This window comes from Manis javanica, chromosome 4 (assembly GCF_040802235.1).
Source record: "Manis javanica isolate MJ-LG chromosome 4, MJ_LKY, whole genome shotgun sequence".
Lineage (NCBI taxonomy): Eukaryota > Metazoa > Chordata > Mammalia > Pholidota > Manidae > Manis > Manis javanica.
In genome coordinates, this window is record NC_133159.1 from 118,505,011 (window position 1) to 118,526,161 (window position 21,151).

The following is a 21,151-nucleotide window of genomic DNA, read 5'->3' on the forward strand; positions in this document are numbered from 1 at the left end:
GCCACACAGAGAAAAAAGCCACATGAGAATGTGGATGCTGAAGTTAGGCCTAGGATTTTTGACTTTGAAACTATGAGTAAATTGCTTAATTTTTCTAAGCTTTGCTTTCCCAATGAGCAAAATAAAAAGTAATAAAAATAATAGTTCCAAAGATAGTTGTCAACAGTAGTTGCCCCTGGGGATTGGGGAATCGCCTGGAAAGGGGCTTGAGGAACTGTCTGGGTGGACAATTATGTTTTGTAGTACACGGGTAAATGCGATTGTCAAATGCATCCATCAGTGGTGGTATACTTGAGATATGTGCATTTCACTGTATGTACATTTTACCTTAAAAAAGTTAAACATACATTGAGCTTTAATGATTTCCATGCCAAAAGATTTAAGAATGAAAAGTCTTGATATCTGCAAGTTACTTTAAAGTGAATAGAAAAGTAAGATGGGTTGGTAGACAGATATGTGGCATAGCAAACACTACAAAACCGTAAGCAGTTATGGGTCTGGTTGGTATTTGAGCATCCACTGTGCTTTCAAATTTTACGTATTTTTTAATAATAAAATACTGGGAAAATAATAGTGCCTATTTCTCAGGTCACGAGTTTAGTACTTAGCACAGTATCTGAAATGTAAGAAGTTGATGATGATTGTTATTATTAATGATACTTAGACGGTGACAAAATGGAGGTGATGAGAGCATTTGCCTTTTGCATTAATTCAGAAAAATAAAAGCATGCCCTGCAATGGAGCAGCTGCATTGAGAATGGAGGGAGTAGAGACATTTCAGAGGCAGAGCTGCTCCCACCTGGTGACCAGTAGGAAATTGGTATTGAAGGCAGGGCAGGGGATGCCCCAGGTTCTAGCTTTGGCAGTGGATGGATAGCAGTACCATCTGAGAGGCTCATCACCTCCAGATGAAGGAAAACTAGTTTTAGAATGTTCTGGTACCCGACGTGGTTTTATTGCCAAGGAACTGTTGCAACCCGCCTCTTTGGAAGGCCAGTTGCTGTTCTCATTTTCTGCCCTTCTGTAGAGCAATGCAAGCTGTGCCAAACTTTGTGTTGGCCCATGAGAGGAACAGCTTTATGCTGCAAGACCCTTCCCCAGGAAGATACTTCAAGGTGTACTCCTTAAGCACTCTGCAGATTCTTCTGGAAATGATTTCTCAATCTGCATGTATGCTCCTGATGTCTGCAGATTAAGAAAGTGGTGGCTCAGTTGAGGCAAATGTGGCTCAGAGTGTGGGGGGCTTCCCAGAGTGCTGAGTGCCCTTCCCATATTCCCTGGAGCAGCCTCTCCCTGCCAGTACCTGCACCAGTGTTCAGGGAAGATTGGTACTCAGATCCTCAGACTGTGACCCACCGATCATCAGGATGCTTCCACGTACAAATACGTTTTCTAGCTGAATAGTGCTAAATGTTGAGAGTTACTGTTTTTACTATTCAGTACCCTTCCCACTTAAGGGTTCTGTTCTTCATAAATATGTTGCCACTATTTGATCTTCCATAGGCCTTGCATTAGGGATTGAAGAAATGCCATTGGTTTAGTGTCCAAAGAAAAACTTTCAGAGTCAAACTTATGCCACAGATGAGAGCTCATGGTTCCAGACCAGGGGCTGTACAAACGTAGGGCCAGCCTCCACCCTCTCCACAGATATTCCACTCAAAGGGTGGTCCACACATGGGGCCAGTGCCTGCGACACACTGTTGTGGGCCACTGTGGGATAAGTACAGGAATTGAGAGTAAGAACAGAAACTTTAAAGCAATTTTATTTGCATGGCATCCAAGTATACATCAGTGGACATGTCTATCTCTTATGCCCAGTAGGATCATGTAACTGACTGTGATGGGTTAGAAATAAAGAGAAAAGGAAACAAAACATGGTGCTTCACCACAGCTAGTTTGAGAAGTCCTGCTCTGTGCTGCACCTCAGCATATGCCACAAATCAGGACTCTTTACAGATCCAAAGGCAGATTCAGAAAATGTACGAGAGTTTCCATAGAGTCAGGAAATTCCTGTAGAAGCCCAGGAATCTCCTCAGTCTCTCTGACCTTACCACTCTCCTCCCTTGGACAGTCAACTGAGCCAGCTATTAAAGTCAGTTTTCCAGTTCCCAGAGCACCAGGAGTGAGTGGAAATCAATTTTTTACTGCAGGGGACATCACCTCTGCCCTGCTGGCATTGAGTCCTCCTTCTAAATGACATGTTTGGTACCTAACCCCAACTGTAGGATTGCTAATGTATAAGTTAGCTTTTGCTGGATAACAAACCACTCCAAGACTTAGTGGCTTGAAACAATAAATTGTTGCTTTTGATAATTTTGAGGGCTGGCTGAGTTTTGTTTGGCATACCCAATGGTCTGAGCCAGGCTCAGCTGCTCTCTCCTGGGGTGTCTCCCAGGTCCAGGGCCATAGCTGGGATGTCTGGGGTAGGCGGCCTCTCAATATCCAGCAGGCTTCTCTGGGCTTGTTCAGATGATGGGAGAACAGTTCACAGCTAGAAGAGAGCATGTCTCCATGACCAAGCACACATTAAGCCTCTGTTGCTTACGTGATATTGCTAATGTCCCATTGACCAAAGGAAGTCACGTGTTCAGGTCTAGATTCAAAGTGTAGAGGAACAGACTGCACCTTTAGATGGAGAAAACAGAAAAGCTGCACTTCAAAAAGAGGCATGCATGTAGGGATAGGAGGCTTTTGGGGCTATTTTTGCATGTGAATGAAATAGAGGAGGCCAAGTGACATTGTTTGCTCTTGGCCTATAGAAGTTGCTCAATAAATAACTACTGAATAAATATTGTCATAAGAGGCCTTCAGTTTCTCTTCTCCTCACATAGTTGAGGTTAAGACTTCTAAAATACACTTCTCCCAGAATCTGGTTCTGACTGTGGCTGGCCTTGGGTGCCAAAAACACTTAGTCATCTTCTGTTTACTTTCTCACATGGAAGAAGCCAGCAAGTCCAGTGGCCTTAGGAAGAGGAACTGTATGGCTTTTGTTTCCTTTATAGAAGCAACCACTGGTATAGGCTGGGAACAGGTGCTTCAGTGTGCCATTGTTAGGGCTACACCAGCCAGTTTCAGCCCTACCCAGGTGTTCACACAGAACACTGTATATAAGGATCAGCTGCTGAAATTGTCAGATGAACGATGGCTCCATCAGTATCTAGTGTGGGGCTCTCTTGGGCTGCCACCAGGCTTATGTCTTGGTTTACTTATCAGGTTATTCATTTCCATAGCTCAGTAGTCCATGCATTCAGCCTCATAACAGGTCTGTCCCTCAGTGTGATAGTGAGAAGGTTCTTTTTCAGAAGGTCTTCCAATTGGGGGCCTATCACTGGTAATCCATGTTGACTATTTTCACCCTGGCCTCTCTGGAAAAAAACTCTTAAGTCTTAAGCTGGGTTATTCGAGCAAGCTGGGAGGGCCTGCATGAAGATACCACCACCTGTTTCCCTGGAGGATTTCCTGCTCTTCTCTGCACGCATGGGCTCCAGGGCCAGTGCGGGGTTTCTGTGTGCTAGCTCCAGTATTCTTCCTCTATCTGTATGTTGGTGTTCATTCGAGGGACTCTGGGGATGATCTAGGAAAAAAGAAATGACCTAAGAGTCAGTATCACACACACGCTTTAGTCAGTGGTGCTTGGGGAGGGTTGCATGAGAAGGGAGATTTCTCAGTGAGTGAGCCTGGCCAGGGGCTAGGATGGGCATGAGGATCACTATTCAGAAAGGGGAGAGGCAGAAGGCACCCCTGGGGGAGACAGTTCTGAAAGGGGTCCTATGCGTCTAGGTGCTGTTGCTTAGCCCAGTATTTAGTCATGAATTCTCTGGAGCGCAAGTCTTGGAGAGAATCTGGGAATGAGTTTCTTGGTCCAATCACTGCTTCATAATCTAGTGCCCTCCTAGGGATTCCCTAGACACAGATGGATATTCAGTGATCAAGATTATAGAGGAGCGATGTAAAGGACTATGTCAGCTAGGCCACCCACTGGGAAGACTCCTGAAAATACTTTGCTGGGGAGAGAAATTCAAAAGGGTCCAGAGGTCTTCCAGTGATTGGGGAACTCACAAGGTAGGGAAATCCAGATATTAATGGTATTTTGATTTCATTATAGTTGTACACCATAGGTAAGGTGAGAGAGAGAATCTGAGAAATACGATAAAGTAGTAGGTGATAGACCACAGACAACCAAGATGGACCACAACTGTAAGTGAACCTTTACTCAAATGAACCACACTTGGCTGTGCTTTTGCTGTGAGTTGTAGGGATTCTCAGATTCAAATCATATACCTGACCAATGGACAGTTGGCTCATTCAAAGTCCCTCAAGACCAATAAGGGTTCAGGACACTTCCTGTTTTTTTTAAAATTTTTTTGTGAGTGTCCCAATGTTTAAGTAAGTAGAAAATAAGGTTACCAAGCTCATGGTCCATGTAAATGTTTACATTTTACCATCAACATTGTAAGATGCACGACTTATTTCATTGTAAGACGCACCTCTTAATTCAATGCTGTCATACTAACTCTGTGCCTGGACATGTGACTCCACTTGGAGGCAGCACAGAAGATGAAGCAAGGCCTGGCCTGCGGCTCTCCTGGCCCCTCCCCGGGGCCGGCCAGCACGCATGTCCTCCGCTTCAGCCAGAAAGTCACAGATCCATCACGAGGGAGGCACGAGGTTAAGATGTGTGATTATTAATCACAATTACTTCTGTTAGATGTTCAGTTCCATGCAAATTAAGTTTTCCCATTTTATGTTAGAACTTGGAAGTGCAGTGTTGAAAGAATCCTGTTGCGCTGCCTTCTCCAAACTCTGCCGTCTTCCAGGTTTGACTTTCAGTGCTGTCACTGTGGAACTAGGATGTGTCTGCCGCTGTGCATTTGATGAGGTTCTGTGATTAAGAGTACAGGATCTTGGCTTCAGGTCGTCGAAGGTCACACTTTGTCTCTGTCCCTTGCTGGCTTTGGCCTTGGGCACTTTACCAACCACCTGGTGCCCTAGAGGTCGCAGCGGTCCTGCCCTGCTGGGATTGTGAGGGTAATAAATATGAGGTTTAGCACAGGGCCTGGGAAGTGCCCAATAAATTACAGGTAAATCATTTATTCCCCTATTGTTTGAGATTTAGGATGTTCATATTTTCCTTCATTATAGAAAGGGCTGCAATAGATAATCAAATTTTTGCATCTCCACGACTATTTGAAGATACATTTCTTGAATGTTAATTTCTGGATCAAAATTTGAAGGTAGGTGCCACACGAGACCAGGCTTACTGCCAAAGTCCTCTGGATAGATATTTCCTAGTCTTTAACAATGAAGAGTAAAATTACTTGAAGCTTTGCTGAGGTCTGCCTTACCCTCTCAGAAGGATTTGACCTTGGCTAGTGAACTTCTCTGGCTGTAGATGAGGTTTCACACTTGATAGTGGTTCAGGGACTCAGAGGTAAAGAAAACATCTGCCCCCAAGTTCATTTTAAGTGCAACCGCTGTTCCTCCAGCTCAGAGGAGCAAGCAGAATGACGCGTCATGGGGCCAGTGATGCACCATGGGGGCAGTTGGCCCAGGTTCCCTCCCAGGACCCTGTGCATGCCTGTTCTTCTTGCAGGAGACTGATGCCCACGGCCTGCTGTGGTCTCATCTGCCTGGATCAAGCATGCCGTTGGCTTATAGTGGACACTTCTGGCCACCTCTCTCAAAAAGGACCACCTCTGATGTGAAGCTCAGGCTACCTTCCTTGGCATTGTAGTCTCTGGGACCTAGAAAACCCACCCATTCCTTTCCTATTTCAGCCATTGCTATGTGACAAGATTGACCATCTTCCCCACTTCAGGAAGCCTCTCCCTGCCTGGAGCAGAAAAGTCCCTTAGGAGTCAGAGTCTTAGAAAAAAGTGAGTTTTCAGTTTCAACTACACATTGGCTTCGGACCCTCTCTTGCCTGAATTGCTCCCAAATCCTTTCTCTGCCAGCTCATGAGATGTCAGAGAAAAGCCTGCTTTCTTCCCTTCCTCTTGCATCTATGGAATCTGACTTTTCTAAGCAACAATGCATTTGGGTACAAAGAAATCTTTGTACTTCGCATCATTCCAAGGGTACAATGTCATCATTCTGTGCCTCCTCTCTCCCACAGGTGAAGGAGCTAAAGATGTAATTTATCCCAAGATTAATTTGTAAAATTTAAAGACATAATGTAGGAAATGGCCCCATGCCAGTTTGGGTTTGTGTATCTGGTGGATGCTTTCTACCTGCTTCTGTGTTGCTCGCGGAGAACATCTTCTAGGGACGTAGAGGTGACATCACTTCAAGCATGTCTGTTTATTGGGAACTGCTCACAGAGTCAAACTGGTTCTTTCTACTCCTGTTTTTCTCTCTTCTCCTCCTCCCTTCCTCTCTTCCTTCTCTTCTTCCTTTCCCCTCTGTCCTCTTTTCCCCCTTGCTTGCTCTTTTCATAATAAGCTGCTCAGAAGGGTCTAGATTGGTCTGGATGAGGCAGTACCTGACTTTTGAGGTCCCTTTCAGACCAGATGTGTCCAGGCCTTGCCAAGAATGCCCACATGGGCTGCTGGCTGTAATGAGACAGGAAGGGCTTCATTTCTCATGTAAACGCTCCCCAGATACTGACTGAGGGCCTGGTGAGACAACTCCAATGACTGGACAAATGCCCAATTAAGAGTCACCTCTGGTTTTTCTCTAGGGAGTCCACATAATGGAAAAATTACAGGTTTGGAAATCAGAGGAACAGGTTTCAAATCCCAGCCCTGGCATGTACTCCCTGGTGCCCGGAGGAAACCTTGTAAATTCTCCAAGCTGTTTCTTCATATAGAAAATGGTTGTAATGATTCTCCAATGAATAAGATACTCTTTGAAAGCAGCAGTTTCATGTCTATAAGAGCAGAGAAAAAGGGCTGCCTCCCACTTCCAGAATTCTGTTAGATTCCCCATGGATGACAGTGATGGTCTTAGGGAATCAAACTGTCAACATGCTCAGATCCACCAGGCACTGGCACTGTGTGTGTGTGACACAGAGGCCTCAGCGGCAGGATAAGACAGGACACTTGCATGGGGGATTTGCTGAACTGGTGCAATTGGTGGATGTTTCAGGACATTTTCCAGCTTCTTTAATGGAAAAAAAAATGTGGATATATAAGTAGATATAATGTATCCATATCTTTGGTGAGAAAATGAAATTAGACCATATAATGTGTGTGGAAGCACCATGAGTAAGGTATAGATGTGCTCTGCAAAGTAGCACAGGGTGCACAGCATGGGCTCTGCAGCGAATGCCTGCTTTGAGTCTGGCCTTTTCTTCGCAGGCCTTTAGAAGTGCGTTGTCTTGAGAAAGGCACCTGGTGGCTGGCTGTGTCTCAGTTTCCCCTTCACATAAAAGAGGATGTTAGGAGTGCCTGTTTCATAAGGTTGTTGTAAAGATTAAATGAGTTGATCCACAGAAAATGCTCAGGACAATGCCAAGAAAATATGAGCAATTATTATTATCAGTGACTTAGGTTGACCTTCTGCTAATGAATGGAGGGAACACGTGTGGTGTAGCAGAAAAGCTCAGGTGTTGGAATTAGCCAGTCTGACATGACTCAACTGTAAAGTTTGCCTAACTCATTTTCCCCATCTATAAAGTGCAATAGATGTGATTTGGTGAATATTCATTCATTATTGTAGCAAGTGGCCCAGTGGGATTTTCTCCATGGCCCTGAGGACACATGGCTCAACAGAGGCCTGGGATGGGGTCCTATTTGGCCAAGAAGGGCCACTAGAAGAGGGAGAGAGGCCTGTGAAGAGGTAGAAAGCCTGGTCCAGGTGGGTGGAGACAGTGTGTTGGGACCTGGTGGAGGGGCCGGTGGAGCACCAGGGCAGTGACCTGGTCTGGTGGCCTGAAGCCCTGAGTGGCTTGTCAAGTGGGTCATAGCCAAAGCCAGCAGTCCTCAGGACCTGGCGCAGGAGCTGGGGGTACTGAAGGAGACACAGGGCCAGGGGAGCAGGTCCTGGAACATGGAGCTTATGGGAAGATGGAGGGTAGATCAGATGGGCCCTATGCAGCCGGAAGGAAGATCCCTGCCCTGTTTCCCACCTGCCCCACCCACTCAGGATGCTGAGCCTTTGGAGTGGGCCGATCTCAGGCTCTCAGGCTTTGCCCTGGCTGGAGGGGCAGCAGCTGTGGTCATGCAGCCTTCAGAGCTGGACCAATGGGATCCCTAGGAAGGGGGCTGCTGGGGAGGTGGGAACCATGCTCATCCGTCCTGCCTGTGACCCCCAAGAAGGTGAGGATCCAAGGAGACTCCTCTCTCTCTTATACATGCACATGTCCACGTGATATGACAGGTGGAGAAATTGCCAGAATTCCAAGGAACTCATTCAATAAAACCAAGTCCCTCATCTTGGAGCTTCTACCAGGAGAACTTGCTAGAGGTAGAGACTCTTTCTCAGAGCTTGAAAGGGGTATAAGCTGCAAAGACCCTGTAGAATACCATGCCTTCATTTGTCCACCTCTCTGTAGCTTTACAATTGTTCTTCTAGCTCATCCTGACTGGCAGGTCAGAATGTTTTCCATAGAAGTATGTTTACTTGAATCGAATTATCTCAGGAAGGTCAACATTAATGACGCCTTGATTAAGAACACATGAATGAGCCCAAAGAACCTATTTCTCTGAGCCAAGACTGACATGCTGCCAGTGGGCAGGGTGGGATTTTGATAGCCAGGGCAGGTACCAGAGGCCCTCCCCAGCAAGGGTTTGGCAGGCCTGCTTTGAGCAGTCTTCGTCTCGGGACCTGAAGGCACTTGCTTCCCTGGCATGTGCTGTGGGAGATTACCTGTGTAGTGTTTGAGCTGCTTAACACCATGCTGTTGGTTAAAAATAGAACTTACCTGCACACATATCACACAATGCACACAGACCCTTCACACAGTATGTTTCATCTCTGTAGAATTCCCTGGGAGGGAAGTGGGGGCCACTCAGAGCTGGGGGAACCTTTTTGCTACCACATGAGCTGGCACAGACAGCGAGAGCAGCAAGTTTGGGGCATCCCCAAAGTCCTCCCCCTGTTGATTCCAGGTTCTCCATGCCCTGTGGGGCCCCTTGGGATCACTGGGTTCTGGCAAGTACACAAGGCTGGGTGCTGTCTCTTTAAATTGTAGAGGCTGAGAAGCTCTCAGGCCACCATGACATATCCCAGCATTGGACCAGCCCCTGAATAAACTAGACGGGTGCCTGGTCCGGCTTCACTTACAGGGAGCACCACCATCTCGGGGAGCTGGGTGGAAGCAGCAGGGCATAGGACCTGCCAGCTGCTGGTCTCTGCTCTGCCTTGTGGGGGGGCCTTACCTTTGCATCCGTTGCATTTGACTGCGAAGAAAGCTGTTTGAAGGAAGGGGTTACACTGTTTGGCCCGGTGAGTTTTATTGGCAAACTGTGCCTCTGGGTGATGTGTGCTTATGCTTTACAAAGAGCTACCCAATCCCCCACCCCATGCAAACTGCAAATGGAAAGGACTGTGGGGGAGACAGTGTGTGTGTGTTGAAATCGACTGGAGGGTCAGAGGACTTTTTAAAATCCTTGTTCAAGAGCTAGATATATGCTCTGGCTGGGGAGGTGAGAAGGACTCTCTGACAGTGTCTGGAAACCCCAGGGCATCCAAGCTTTGAAAGGAGAAAGGAGACTAGACGGTCTTTCTCAGGTGGTAAACAGGTTGCACACACAGCTGGCTGGTGACCTGGGACTGGTAAGCAGGTTAGGGAGAAGCTTCCACCTGTGGCAGATCAGGCCCTGCAGTGGGTGTGGCCAGGCCTGGTGATACTGGGCAGCATTTCCATCCAGTCTTTCATCACTGGGAACTGAGCAGGCAGGAGACAAGGTAAGGGGCACTAGGGGATGGGTGGGTGCGTGTTTTCTGAAGTGTGGTGGGTTGTTGACTAAAATATGGGGGTCAAAAAAAAAAGAAGGCAGAAATGTGCTGTGCTTAGAGCAGGTGCACTTTTCTAGATGTATATGCTTCACTAAAATGTTTACTTGGAAAAAAAGATAGGAAGAGAATGAAAATACTGAGTTAAATATGCTAATATTTGTAAAGTGTTTAGAATAGTACCAGGTACATAGTGAGCACATAAATGGTTAAATAAATAAAAGTCTGAATGGCATAAAGCAAGGTAGTAACTCGCAGGGCAAACCTGACCTAGAAAGTGCTTGGGGAGGGAGAGGGAGCACTTCGTTCTTTTAGTTGGTGGGTCTACTTGCAGTTGCATTTTGCTGTATGGGGCTTATAAGCTGTTTTAGTTCAGAGGTGTTCAGGCTTGCCTTGAAGGGCTATTGTGAGGGTTCAATGAGATATAATAATAATAATGGCGACAGTTTGCTGGGTATCGGTCCCTTGCTATGTTTTAGACTCTGGTCCTGCTTCACACACTTTGACTCCTTTAATCATCACCGTGACCCTTTAAAATAAGTATTATTAGTTCTGTTTGCAGATGAGAACACTGAAGCCCAGTAAACTTCAGCTACTTGCTTAGATTCACAACCTTGAGTGAACAGAGTAACTAGAGTCCAGAGGCCCCTCAGCCCCCCACCACACTTAACCAGGAGACAACCTCTCACAGGCTGTGTGTCAGTCCTGCTAAAGCACCTGCCATATAATGGGCATCAAATAAAATTTCTACAAGCATTCTTTTTAATGTAATAGCATAAGAATCTTTAAAAGCCAAGAGCGTGAAGAATTTTTCAAATTTATTTTTAGTTAAGGGTAAGAATATACAATTAGCTACAAAAGCAGCTACTTTCAAATAGTATGGAGTCATTTGAATCATTTAAAGTGATGAGGTTTTGTGACAGTACTAGCAGGTAGAGGTGGCCCGACCACGTTCAGACGACTATGAATCAGCGGATTTCTCTGGCTGCGCTTCTCCCACCTCAAACGGTCAACTCCCCACCCTGTGGTCGGGGACGCCAGCAGAAGCTGGGAGCCAAACCAGGCGAACTTCGCCTGGAGCATACCCAGCTGTGGTCTGGTTTTGCCCAGACTAAGAGGAGCCTGACCCCAGGGTACGCTGTCCTATCTCCTTGCTCCCCCTAACTCTCTCACCCAAGCAGGGCCTGCTAGATCGGTACCCCTCCCACGCCAATTCTAGGGTCCACGGCTTAGGTGCAGGCACGGATAGCTGGGGTGGGCGGGGTGCAGGTGTGAGCAGCTAAAATGCAAGGACAGACCAGGTGCCGTTTTCCAGCTCCCCGCTACCGGTGCGGTAGGAATCCCGCCTGGGTCTCTATGTGGGCGCGGCTCGCATGTGTGCGCCCTGAAGTCCAGCGCCGGCACCCGACCTCCGGCGGGCCTTCCCCGTGTGGGCTGAGGGGGCGGACGCGGCGGAGGAGCCAGTTTATTGGTCAGCACTTGGTCTCCACCAACTCCGCCGAGCCAGGGGGAGCGGAGGTGAGAGAGCTCAGCTGCCTCCCAGCTTCGAGTAAAAGTTGCAGCGGTTTTGCAGCGATAGGCTGTCTCCGGAGGCGCTTTTATGGCCGAGTGTCCGTCTCCTCGCGCGCCCGCCCTCCTCCCAGAGTCCCGCCCCTGCACACGCTGACCCAGGGACACACCCTACTGCGGCGACGCAGACAGGGCGTTGTTCCCGTTAAAGGGAACGCCGGGAGCCTCCCTCTGGCCCCTCGCTTCGCGCGCGCAGCCTCGCAGCGCAGCTGTGTTTGGGGACGCCGACAGCCAGCGAACGCACGGAGTTTGTGCCTGAGGCCACTCGGAGGATCGGGGACAGCTATCCCTTTGGGCTGTAAGTGCTTTGGTAGGGAAAGTGGAGGAGATGCGGGAGAAACGTGGGCATCTTCCGTCGAAGGTGCCAGAAAGCGCGGAGCTTTTCTTTGGGCTGGCCAGGTCCCCGAGTTTTCTGTCCCGAGAGCGGACAGATAGACCACGGTCTGTCTGGTGTCGTTCCCACAGGGCCGGAGGCGTACAGCGTGGAGTGCCTTTTGGCTGCGATCCGTTAGGGGCGCGGGTGGTGGTGTCGGGATACCGCGCAGGGGCGGAGCATTTTTCGCCTCGCTGAAGGGGCGCCTACTCGATGACTCATTGGCAAAGCAGTCCCTGCGGTGGACATCTCGGGGATACTGAGTCCCTTTGGACCCCCAATTTCTAGCCATATACTCGGTCATCTTTCTTGCGCCTCCTTACCTCTGTGAGCTACTGGATTTAATTTAAACTTTCTGGGAGACATCAGTAAACCGTGCTTATTTCTTTCTATGCATTCCAGGGTTTCTTTGAATGTTGCTTACCAACAGGCACAGCCAGCCTAGGGCTGGGAACTTATAAAAGTGTGTTAATGGAACGTTGTCTCTCTGGTCCAAGCCCTGTCCTGAAATAGTCCTTCCAAATGCAGCAGGTCTTCCGCAGCCCTACGTATCCTCTAACAGGTCATCCCAGTCTTAAGTTCCCCACGGTCTGTGAATGAGGGGCTAGGGCCGCACAACTGCGCACAGCTGTCCTGCCGGCTCTGACCCGCTGCAGTTCTCCTGGGACCGAACCCTTCATCCTCTGCCTCTCCTTCCCATCGAACATCTGACCCCTCTATCCAGGCTTCTGAGTCCGTATCCCGCCACGCCCAGGCTGCACTGGGTGGCGTCCTGGCTCTGCATGCCTGGGGCGCCTCAGGAGCTCCCGGGCGACCATGCGTGGGGCTGGCCCGGGAGTGGAGCCGCCAGCGTCTATGCCAGGCTGAGCTGGGTCCGGGACGGCTCCCCTGCCCTGGCAGACCCGGCTGGAAACGTGGAGACTAACGGAATGCGGAGCGCGCTGGGATCTGGATGCCCGGTGCCCGCCGCGCGCTCTCCCTCACAGCTTGCGCAGGCCTGTCTCAGAAATCTGGGCGCCTACACCCTCACCGCCACTTCCACGGAACGTGTGTTCTCCTGCCTTTGTCCCCTTCCCCAAGTTAGGCCGTGGAAGGCGCCCGGGTGGGTGGAGGCGTGCTGTAGCCTCTGCTCGTCATTCTGGAAAAACCTCTCCTCCCAGGGTGACTTAGACGTGCGCACCACTTGTTTTGTTCCAAAAGCAAAGATTTTCTGTCGCAGGCGGCCCGGCGGGCGGCTGGCCGGGGAGGCTACGGCCTGCTGCTGCCCTCTCTCGGCCGGCTACCGGGTCCGTAACGGCGCTGCGCCCCAAGTGGGCGGGCGGGCGGCGGGCGCGGAGCCAGACCCCGGCGTTCCGCTCGCGCATGGACCCTCCCTCTGCGCGCTCCTCCCTCCCTCTCTCGCTCCGGCCAGTTGGTTCGGCCTCGCGTCCAGCCCGGCTCTCTCCTGGCAGACAGAACCTCCGCAGGGCAGAATCTCCATAGAGCAGAGCCTGCCGCCAGAATGCTCCTCCTGTTGCTGGGCATCATCATCCTCCACGTCGCCGTGCTGGTGCTCCTGTTTGTCTCCACCATCGTCAGCGTGAGTGCCGCGCGGGCTGCGGGGGTCGGCCGGGCTCCCAGCGCGCACTCCGGGCTCCAGCGGCGATGCAGCTGTGCGCCCCCTAGTTCGGGGCTGTGAAGTCTCGGTCGTCCCAGGGCGTTTTGCAGTTTCTGGCCATCTGCCCCTTTTCAGTTGTTTTGAGAAAAGCAGAGCAGATTGAGGGGTTCCGGAAGGAAGCAATCGCTGGACTAGGTTAGCTAAGCAGGTCTCTCTTGAAGCCAAATAATTCAAGTGCAGATCCAGGGTGGCCCCTACCTTTATTTGGTAAGATTGCTCAGCATTTTTTCCTTCATGCGGGTTCGTTGAGGAATGGAGTGTGTATGAAGGTCCGTTTTCCTCCAAATGTCATAGGTTAGATGGGTGGCTTAGTTCATAAAACACCCTTTAGGACTTGAAATTGGAAAGTTAAAATTGGCTTTGCCGGAAAAGAGTTCACAGGTTGGCTTTATGAGGTGGACACAGCCTCCACTGGATGGACAACTTGTGTTACAAAACTGTGGACATCAAGCCCATTAAATTTTAAGCTTACTTTCTTGAAGAAAGTGAGCACAGACTCAGGCAGTTATGCGACTGTGGCTTTAACTTATTAATATAAAGCCAGTCCCAGGCATGATAGTCTTATCTGTTTCAAAGGTTGAGAAATAATTAGGTTGGGGATTTGTGAATTGGTTTATTATTTATAAGCATCTTGACAATATCTTAATTGTGCCTGATAATCTTGCCGAATTGCTAGGAATTGTAAGTAAGAAAATAAGCTCAGGGAGGGGGTGGCTTTGGGGAATGACATCCAGGAGATCCTGGCAGGAGAATCGGCTTGAAAGCAGGTGTCCTGGGTCAAGTCCACGGCTCCTTCTACTCTAGTACACACTTCTGCACATAATAGCTTATGTGTGTGGGTACTTTTCCATTTACAGAATGCTTTTCACATACAAAGCCTGGGCCCTTCCCTCAACACAGTGCCTGAGCCAGACTGCCACCCCCTGTCCTTTCTCCAGCATGACTGTGGCCACTGGCTGGGCAACCGTGGGCAGGGCAGAGGCTGGCCAGGCAGACGGGTCGATGAGGTTGCTCTCCAGCCTCCCTTGGTCTCCCCTCTCCCTGTTCCTTCACTCCTCACCACCCCCCTGATTTAAGATGTTTTGTTCTTTCTAGCAATGGATAGTGGGCAATGGACACGCGACTGACCTCTGGCAGAACTGTAGCACTTCCTCAGACACCGTCCACCACTGCTTCTCATCATCAGCAAATGGTGAGGCTGGCTTTTTTGCTCCACAAGCTTGTCCTTATCTGGCTGCAACATGTTTCTCTGTCCCAGAAGTGCTTGTTCTTGGAAGATACAAGCTCGAAAGTTGTTGGTGGGTGGGCTGGGATGTGGGCCTCCAAGACAGAAGGAGAGGGGCAGGAGCTCCTGGGTATCACCATGTGGTCTCCTGACCTGGAGAGATGCCCCAGAGCCCCTGCTTACCGGTTAGTATAGTGCCTCTTGTGAGTGAAGCAATGTGATGTGGATAAGCAGGCCGGTGGTGTGGTGGCAGTGTGGCCGACCCCCTGGAACTCCTGGTCACTGAGTGTCTCAGGTTTGGTGGCTGCTTCCATCCAGGCCTCTCCTGCCCCTTCCTGTTGCAGAGACGGCGGGGCTTTCCCAAGGGCAGTTGGGCCAACATTTGGTCCCCAGTTACCAGACTGCTTTTCAGGGTCTTGGGCCTCAGTGGTGCCATTTGGCGGCATCAAAACCTTAGAGTGTTTCCTTGTTTCAAGATGGGGACTTCAGCTATTTGCAAAATGCTGAACCAGGCCTGGGAGGGTTGCCCTGGAAGATTATATTTCTCCTCTGTCTTAGCATCTTTGCTTATGAGATGCTTTAAAGCAGGTTTCCATGGATTGAAGTCAAGGGGTTAATTGGCAGCAGAAGCTCCCACTAGGTACCTCGAGTACTCAGAGGTGTGCTCAGCAGGGGCCCTGGGTCTTGGCTGTGGAGAGGCAGAGGTAAATAGGCTGCATTCTTTTTGGTGTTTGGGTGGTGTTTAGTGGCAGTGTGGACCCTGGAAGGGGCCACAGTGCTTGGTGCTGAGGACACAGTGGGCCTGTCTCATCATGGTCTTGTGTGCCAAAGGATGTGTCTTCACAGAAAGGGAAGTAGCTGCAGATTTGATGAAGCTTTCCTAAGCTTAAAATAAACCTTTTTTCCTGGATTTAAAATAAAAGTAAAGCACAGCTTTCAATGTTGCTGAAGCTTCTCATAGATCCAGTATTTCTGTTGAAGATGCTACACCCAGTGAGAGAAACCAGTTTCAATCCAGCCCAAAAAGGCAGGCAGTGAAGTGGCCCTTAGTTCTGGCTTTGCACGGTCCAGTTTCCTTGCTGGCCTTTCCATCCTGTGGGCCCACACGGGATAGTACCAAAGCTGTTGCCCAAGCATCACAAACCAAACATTTCAAACCTCAGTATAGAGAGAAACTGCTAGAATAACTCTTTGGTAATTTATATGGGGATGATAGGCTAAGAGTACAAAACCTTACTTTATGTTTCCACTTCCTGGGGGGAGAAAAGAAAGGCTCTCATCCTTACTGAAATGAGCAGTCCTTCCTCTTCCCTCTGAGCGTGTGAAGGAGAGTGAATCAAAACCATCATAGAGGTTGCATGGTGAGGTGGCAACCAAGTAAATGAAGTGCTTATGAGGGCCTAAGAGTGTGGCAGTAGCACCGCCTGTCCCCAGAGCCGCAGCCCCCGGGGTCTCTCATTCAGGGCCTGGCTGAAGTTTCTGGAGGCTCACCCCGCTCGCTACTGACACCTGGTGGGCACAGGGGCGACTCAGTCCGAAAAGGCAGGCTTCCTGGAGGCCACAGGCACCCTGCCCAAGCCGCCTTTGGCCTTGTGGTGTTGGCTTGGAATCCTGGACTCTTAGGCCCGGAAGGGGGCAGTTTTTCTTGGCAACTGTATTGGAACCCGGCTGTGTTTCAACAGAAATGAGGTGGCAGAGGAGCAGCTATCTAAAACCGTGGGCAGGAATGGAGAGCAGTCTTTTTTCCAGGGAATACCATTTACAGCATTCTGCATCTTCGGAGGCTGAGAAGGGCTGGTTTTCCCTCCTGGCAGCTGATCGCAAAGCAGCACTAGTGGTATTTATTTCATCAGGAAGCTTCTTATCTCTCAGCTGGCTTGTTATGTGTCAAGCTTGTCTTTTGGGGTTCATTTGTAGTGACTTTGGGGTCTTTATGGTGGGCTCTGAGTCCACATGGTTGCTCTCCATGGGGATCCCACAGTGTGCGCCTCCCCCACATCTGCCTTGTCCACTCTCACAGTAAGAGCATTTTGAGGGAATCTGGACATGCCCTCAAACAGGCTGGGCTTGTCGGGACTTGGGCTTGTTCTAAGTGACAGGTTTCTGTGCAAGCTGCCCCCGTAGCTGTCTCTGCGCTTGTCTTCCTGGTGGTTCATCATGTGTCAGAACTTGAGCTCTGTGGGGTGAGTCGTCTAGGCCTCCTCTGCCTTTTCCGTTGCGTTTAACAATTTCATGTGGCAAACAATAGGTGAAAAAAGCAATCAGTAAAAATCAGGCTCCCTTTACAAATGAACTGTATTAGTTGTAAGGCACTTATCTTGGTCTGTATTTGCTCTAAGGGTATTTCAAATACACTTTTTATTTAAATGATCAGAGGCAGTCTGTTCTTGATGATCTGTGAAGAATGTGTTACAAGTGTGTTATGTAAAAATATGTTGGTTTGCATGACTCGCTGGCTTTCCTGAAGGGGCTTGTATCTGTGTGTGCGGGGCTGGGGAATAGCACCTTCTGGAGGCTGCCATTCCCTTTGTTTTCTCTACAAATGGTGCTCCTGCCTCAGTGCCTGCATGGCAGTCAAATATCTGTTATATAGATTTTATGCAAAAATATCAGGCCTTTTTCTCAAGGTACCTCTCGATATTAGAAGTGGTTTTAGATTTCTCACTGACTGCCCTCAATGCCGCCTGTCTTCCCACTTTATAAATTTATTTACATACTTTCTGGCCCCATTCTGATGCTGCTCCACCAGCTACAGGTGGAGGTGACAGGCTTAGTGGAGGCATGTTCACCATGCTCTTGCATTGAATGCCTCCTGGCCCAGGGAATACAAAGGTTTGGAAAATATGGGCCTTGCCTTTGATGGTTCGGGGCCTTTTTGAGGAGTCAGGCGATGCGTGTGGAGGGATGAATCACTGTGAAGGCAGCACAGGCCAGATGATGGGACAGGCAGGCAGCCTGGAGTTCAGGGGGCCGATGTAGAGGGAAAGTCTAGTGTGGGAGGTGGAATTTGGTCTGTCCTCCAAAGGATGGGCAGGATTTAAATAATACAGGCAAGGAGGATATTCCCTGTCAAGGCAACGATGTGACCCAAAGCAAGGGGACAGTAATGCCAGGGATGTGTTAGGCCGGTCGACGAGTGTTCTTTCCACTTGTAAGAGAATATCCTCAAATAGCCGTGGAGCAAATGAGATAGTTGATGAATCTCTCTTTTAAAACAAGTCTGGAAGTAGGTAGCCTGAGATAGGTATGGCAGTTCCATGAGATCGTCAGAGACCGAGGTACTTTCTAGCATTTCTTGGATTTCTAGCCATCTCTTGGATTTGGTCCTTATCGTCATGGACCAAAAAGCTGCTATCATCTCATCTATGCTTCAAGCAATAGGGTGGAGAAAGAAGGGGAAGAATGTGCTCCCCTCTCTTTTAATGAACCATCTTCAGATAAAACTCACACTTCTGCATTTTTTACTAGAGCTTAGCCACACCTAATTACAAGGGAGGTGAGAATGTAGTCATTTGGCCTCATGGGAAGCATGGCTGTCCAATTCATAGGAATCTAATAGGAAACACTTCCCATAAACATGGCCTTGAAACGCTTCTCTCTGGGGCTTTGACCACTCCTCCCTATACCCAGTGATATTCTTTTACAGTACCTCTGCCGGGTCCTGTGCAGTTTCATATCAGAGCCCAATTTGGGGCTTCTTCAAATATTCCATTCAGCTGTATGCTGGACCCCATCAGCAACACCACTGTTCTTGCAGGGACCATATCAAGAACAGCGTAATCCTTAGACCTCCCTCTTTCTCTCATCCCTGGTCATTCACAATGTCTTATTATTTCATCATGTCTCTGGAATCTTTGTTTTTTTCCAGTCTAGACTTCTCCTCTGAACTCCAGGCCTGCATAGCCAGCTGTCTACTAGACACTCCCGCTGGGATGTCTGAGAGGCGTCTGCAAACCAGTCAGTCTCTCCTTCTCCACCAAAGCAACCTCTGTGACGGTATCTAGCATTTTAGTGACTGCTGCACAGCGGCGGCGGGCCAATTGTCCAGAGTGGGCTTTGCTGTGCTTCCTTCCCTCTCCCTTGTCAGGATCCTCACGGGTCCAGCGGCCGCTTGTTGTCCCCACTCTGCTGTTGTCCTGCTGTTACTCTTCGGAGCCGCCAGGGCACAGCCTCCTGCTCTTAACCTTTCTTGCTTCCTTGTAACTCATTTTACATAGTGAATCTGGGGTAAGCATTTCAAAAATAGAAACCTGGTTATGTTACTTCTGACTTAAAGCCTTTCAGAGGCCCCTCATTGGTCTTAATCTTCAGATGGAAATCTTGACACCAGCCCATAGGAATCTACCTGAATGATGTGTTCCCTGGTCCAGTTAAATTTCATCTCCCATCTCTCCTCCCCTTCCTCTTGGAATTCCAGCCTTCTCCTACTTCCCTGATCATAAACTTTCTGCCCCAGGACTCCCCCTCCCTCCCTGGCTCCCTTCCTCTCTTCTTTCATGCAGAACTAGTTGCTGGACACCTGCCACGTGTGGTACCATTTAGACACGGAGGATGCAGGAACAAACGAGGGCTTACGTTTCCCTGCGTGAAGTAGTCAGGGAGCATGGATAGTTTGGGGCAGTGATAAGAGATATAGGAGAACAAACCTGGGTGATGTGTAATGAAGGATGGGGTAGGGAAGGGAGACCTGGAGAGGGGGCCCTTTGAGGATGACCAGGAGCCAGCAGCATACACATCTGGGGGAGGTTCCAGGGAGGGGGACCATCCAGTGCCAAGATTACTGAGGAGGGAAGGAGGAGAGAGCCTGGCAGAGCTGAGGAAGAGAGGGCAGGCCAGCCTCCAGGTCCTTCTAGATCCAGTAAGGAGTCTGCTACATATAGATGCATTTCTGATTTTTATGATTTCATTTAGATCTGCTCTGCTCTGTCTTATATGCATTTCTCAGCTGTCTGTTTTATTCCAAGTTGGAGTAACAGCACTGACTATTTATAAAGCAGAATATGTCAAAATCTGATGAAGGAGAAACACACTGATACATTTCCAGTGATTATCCCGAGAACAGGGGATTCTTACCACTTGTGTTGTTTTCTTTTCCTCTTCAGCGTCACTCATTTTCCTCATTGAGATCTTTTCCTTTCATAATCAGAAAAAAGCTTCAAACATTATTTTACATTAATAAATAAGCATTGAGTAACAGATGGGTTCTCTCTGCTTTGGTCAAGAAAGTGGAGTCTTAGGGTGTGGCAGGCTGGGCCCGTGGGGTAGTGTCCACACACCAGACACCCATCCACGGACAAATGAGGCCGATAAGGTCTGAGTAGCTCTGGCTGGGATCTAGGGCCTGGGGTGTGCCAAGCCTCCTCCCCAAGTCCTGAAGATGCATATGTCCTTGGGGTCCCCACACCATGAGTCTAAGATCTTATGACCCACAAGGTTCAAGGAAACATTTGCCTCACATTGATTGGACTGGTGCTTTCTACTTTGAATTCTCCAAATTCTTCTGATTTTAAGGGCCAGTACACACAGGCATTCTCCCCAACCTCATGTCCCCGGGTGGAGCTGGTGTGCAGCAGAGTGGGTGGGAGTGCTGGAGTCTGGCTGCGGGGTACATGGGAGCCCCTCACCCTGTGCCTCGGCCTGACTTCATCAGCTTCACGGAATCAAACCGAGGAAGGACACAGTAAAACCGTCTCTCATGCCCTGTCCTCACTAAGTCCTCTCTTGCCTGAGAAGAGAGTTGACAGACTTCTTCATATGAGATTTTAGGCACATAAAATATATACATTCTTGAAGCATTTGCATTTTTAAATGAGAGGCTTGTGCTGAACCTGAAAGCATGAAGGAAAAACTCAGGTTCTCCCCTGGTCTGTCCCCATAGCATGCTTTGCCACCTCTAGTGTTTAAGGGCCGCTGCACCCATGCACCCCCGTTTCCCAGTGACAGCAGGCAGGCCTGCTCGGCCACAGAGTGTGTCCAGAGCCTGGATCAGAAGCCAAGAAAATGAGCACTTTGCTTTCCTTCCTGTTGTAAACAAGAATAATAGACTCTGGGCAATCAGTATGTTGTGGGCAGCATTAGATTAATACTTTGGGTTCAAAATTAGAAAAAAACATATCACCAGCATCAGGAACCCCACCTCGATTGCCAGGTGGTGTCCAGTTGTCTGTGTCTTCTGTGAGTCCACATTTATCTTGCTGACCCATTTGGTGGCACTGTCACTTCAGCAAGGGCATCAGACCATTTCCTCGTCTGTGGCTCAGCCTTTGGTCAGATTTCAGAAAACCCAGGAGGCCTTCTGCATTTATGGGTTCCTGTTTCACAATTTAAAATCCCTGTGGCTCCCTGGGCCAGCCCACAATCTCTGCCTGGGTAATGGCTCTTGATTCTACGGGCCCTCACGGGATGCGGCGGCCCTGGCAGGCCAGGGAGG

At 49.2% G+C, this 21,151-nt stretch overlaps 1 protein-coding gene across 3 annotated transcripts in view; it reads left to right on the forward strand.

Moving 5' to 3' along the window:
* The first annotated feature begins 9,270 nt into the window (after positions 1 to 9,270).
* Positions 9,271 to 21,151, forward strand: part of PMP22 (peripheral myelin protein 22) — a 30,307-nt gene continuing 18,426 nt past the window's right edge. Inside the window, exons 1-3 of one of the 3 annotated variants that reach the window (XM_037013557.2) lie at positions 9,271 to 9,387; positions 13,291 to 13,418; positions 14,592 to 14,688. In XM_037013557.2, coding sequence (XP_036869452.1) covers positions 13,341 to 13,418; positions 14,592 to 14,688 — 175 coding nt within the window. In that variant the 5' untranslated portion in view covers positions 9,271 to 9,387; positions 13,291 to 13,340. Of the gene's footprint in view, positions 9,388 to 10,818; positions 11,765 to 13,290; positions 13,419 to 14,591; positions 14,689 to 21,151 lie in introns of those variants that run through there. The other 2 variants (XM_017646631.3, XM_017646637.3) reach the window with 2 other exon arrangements.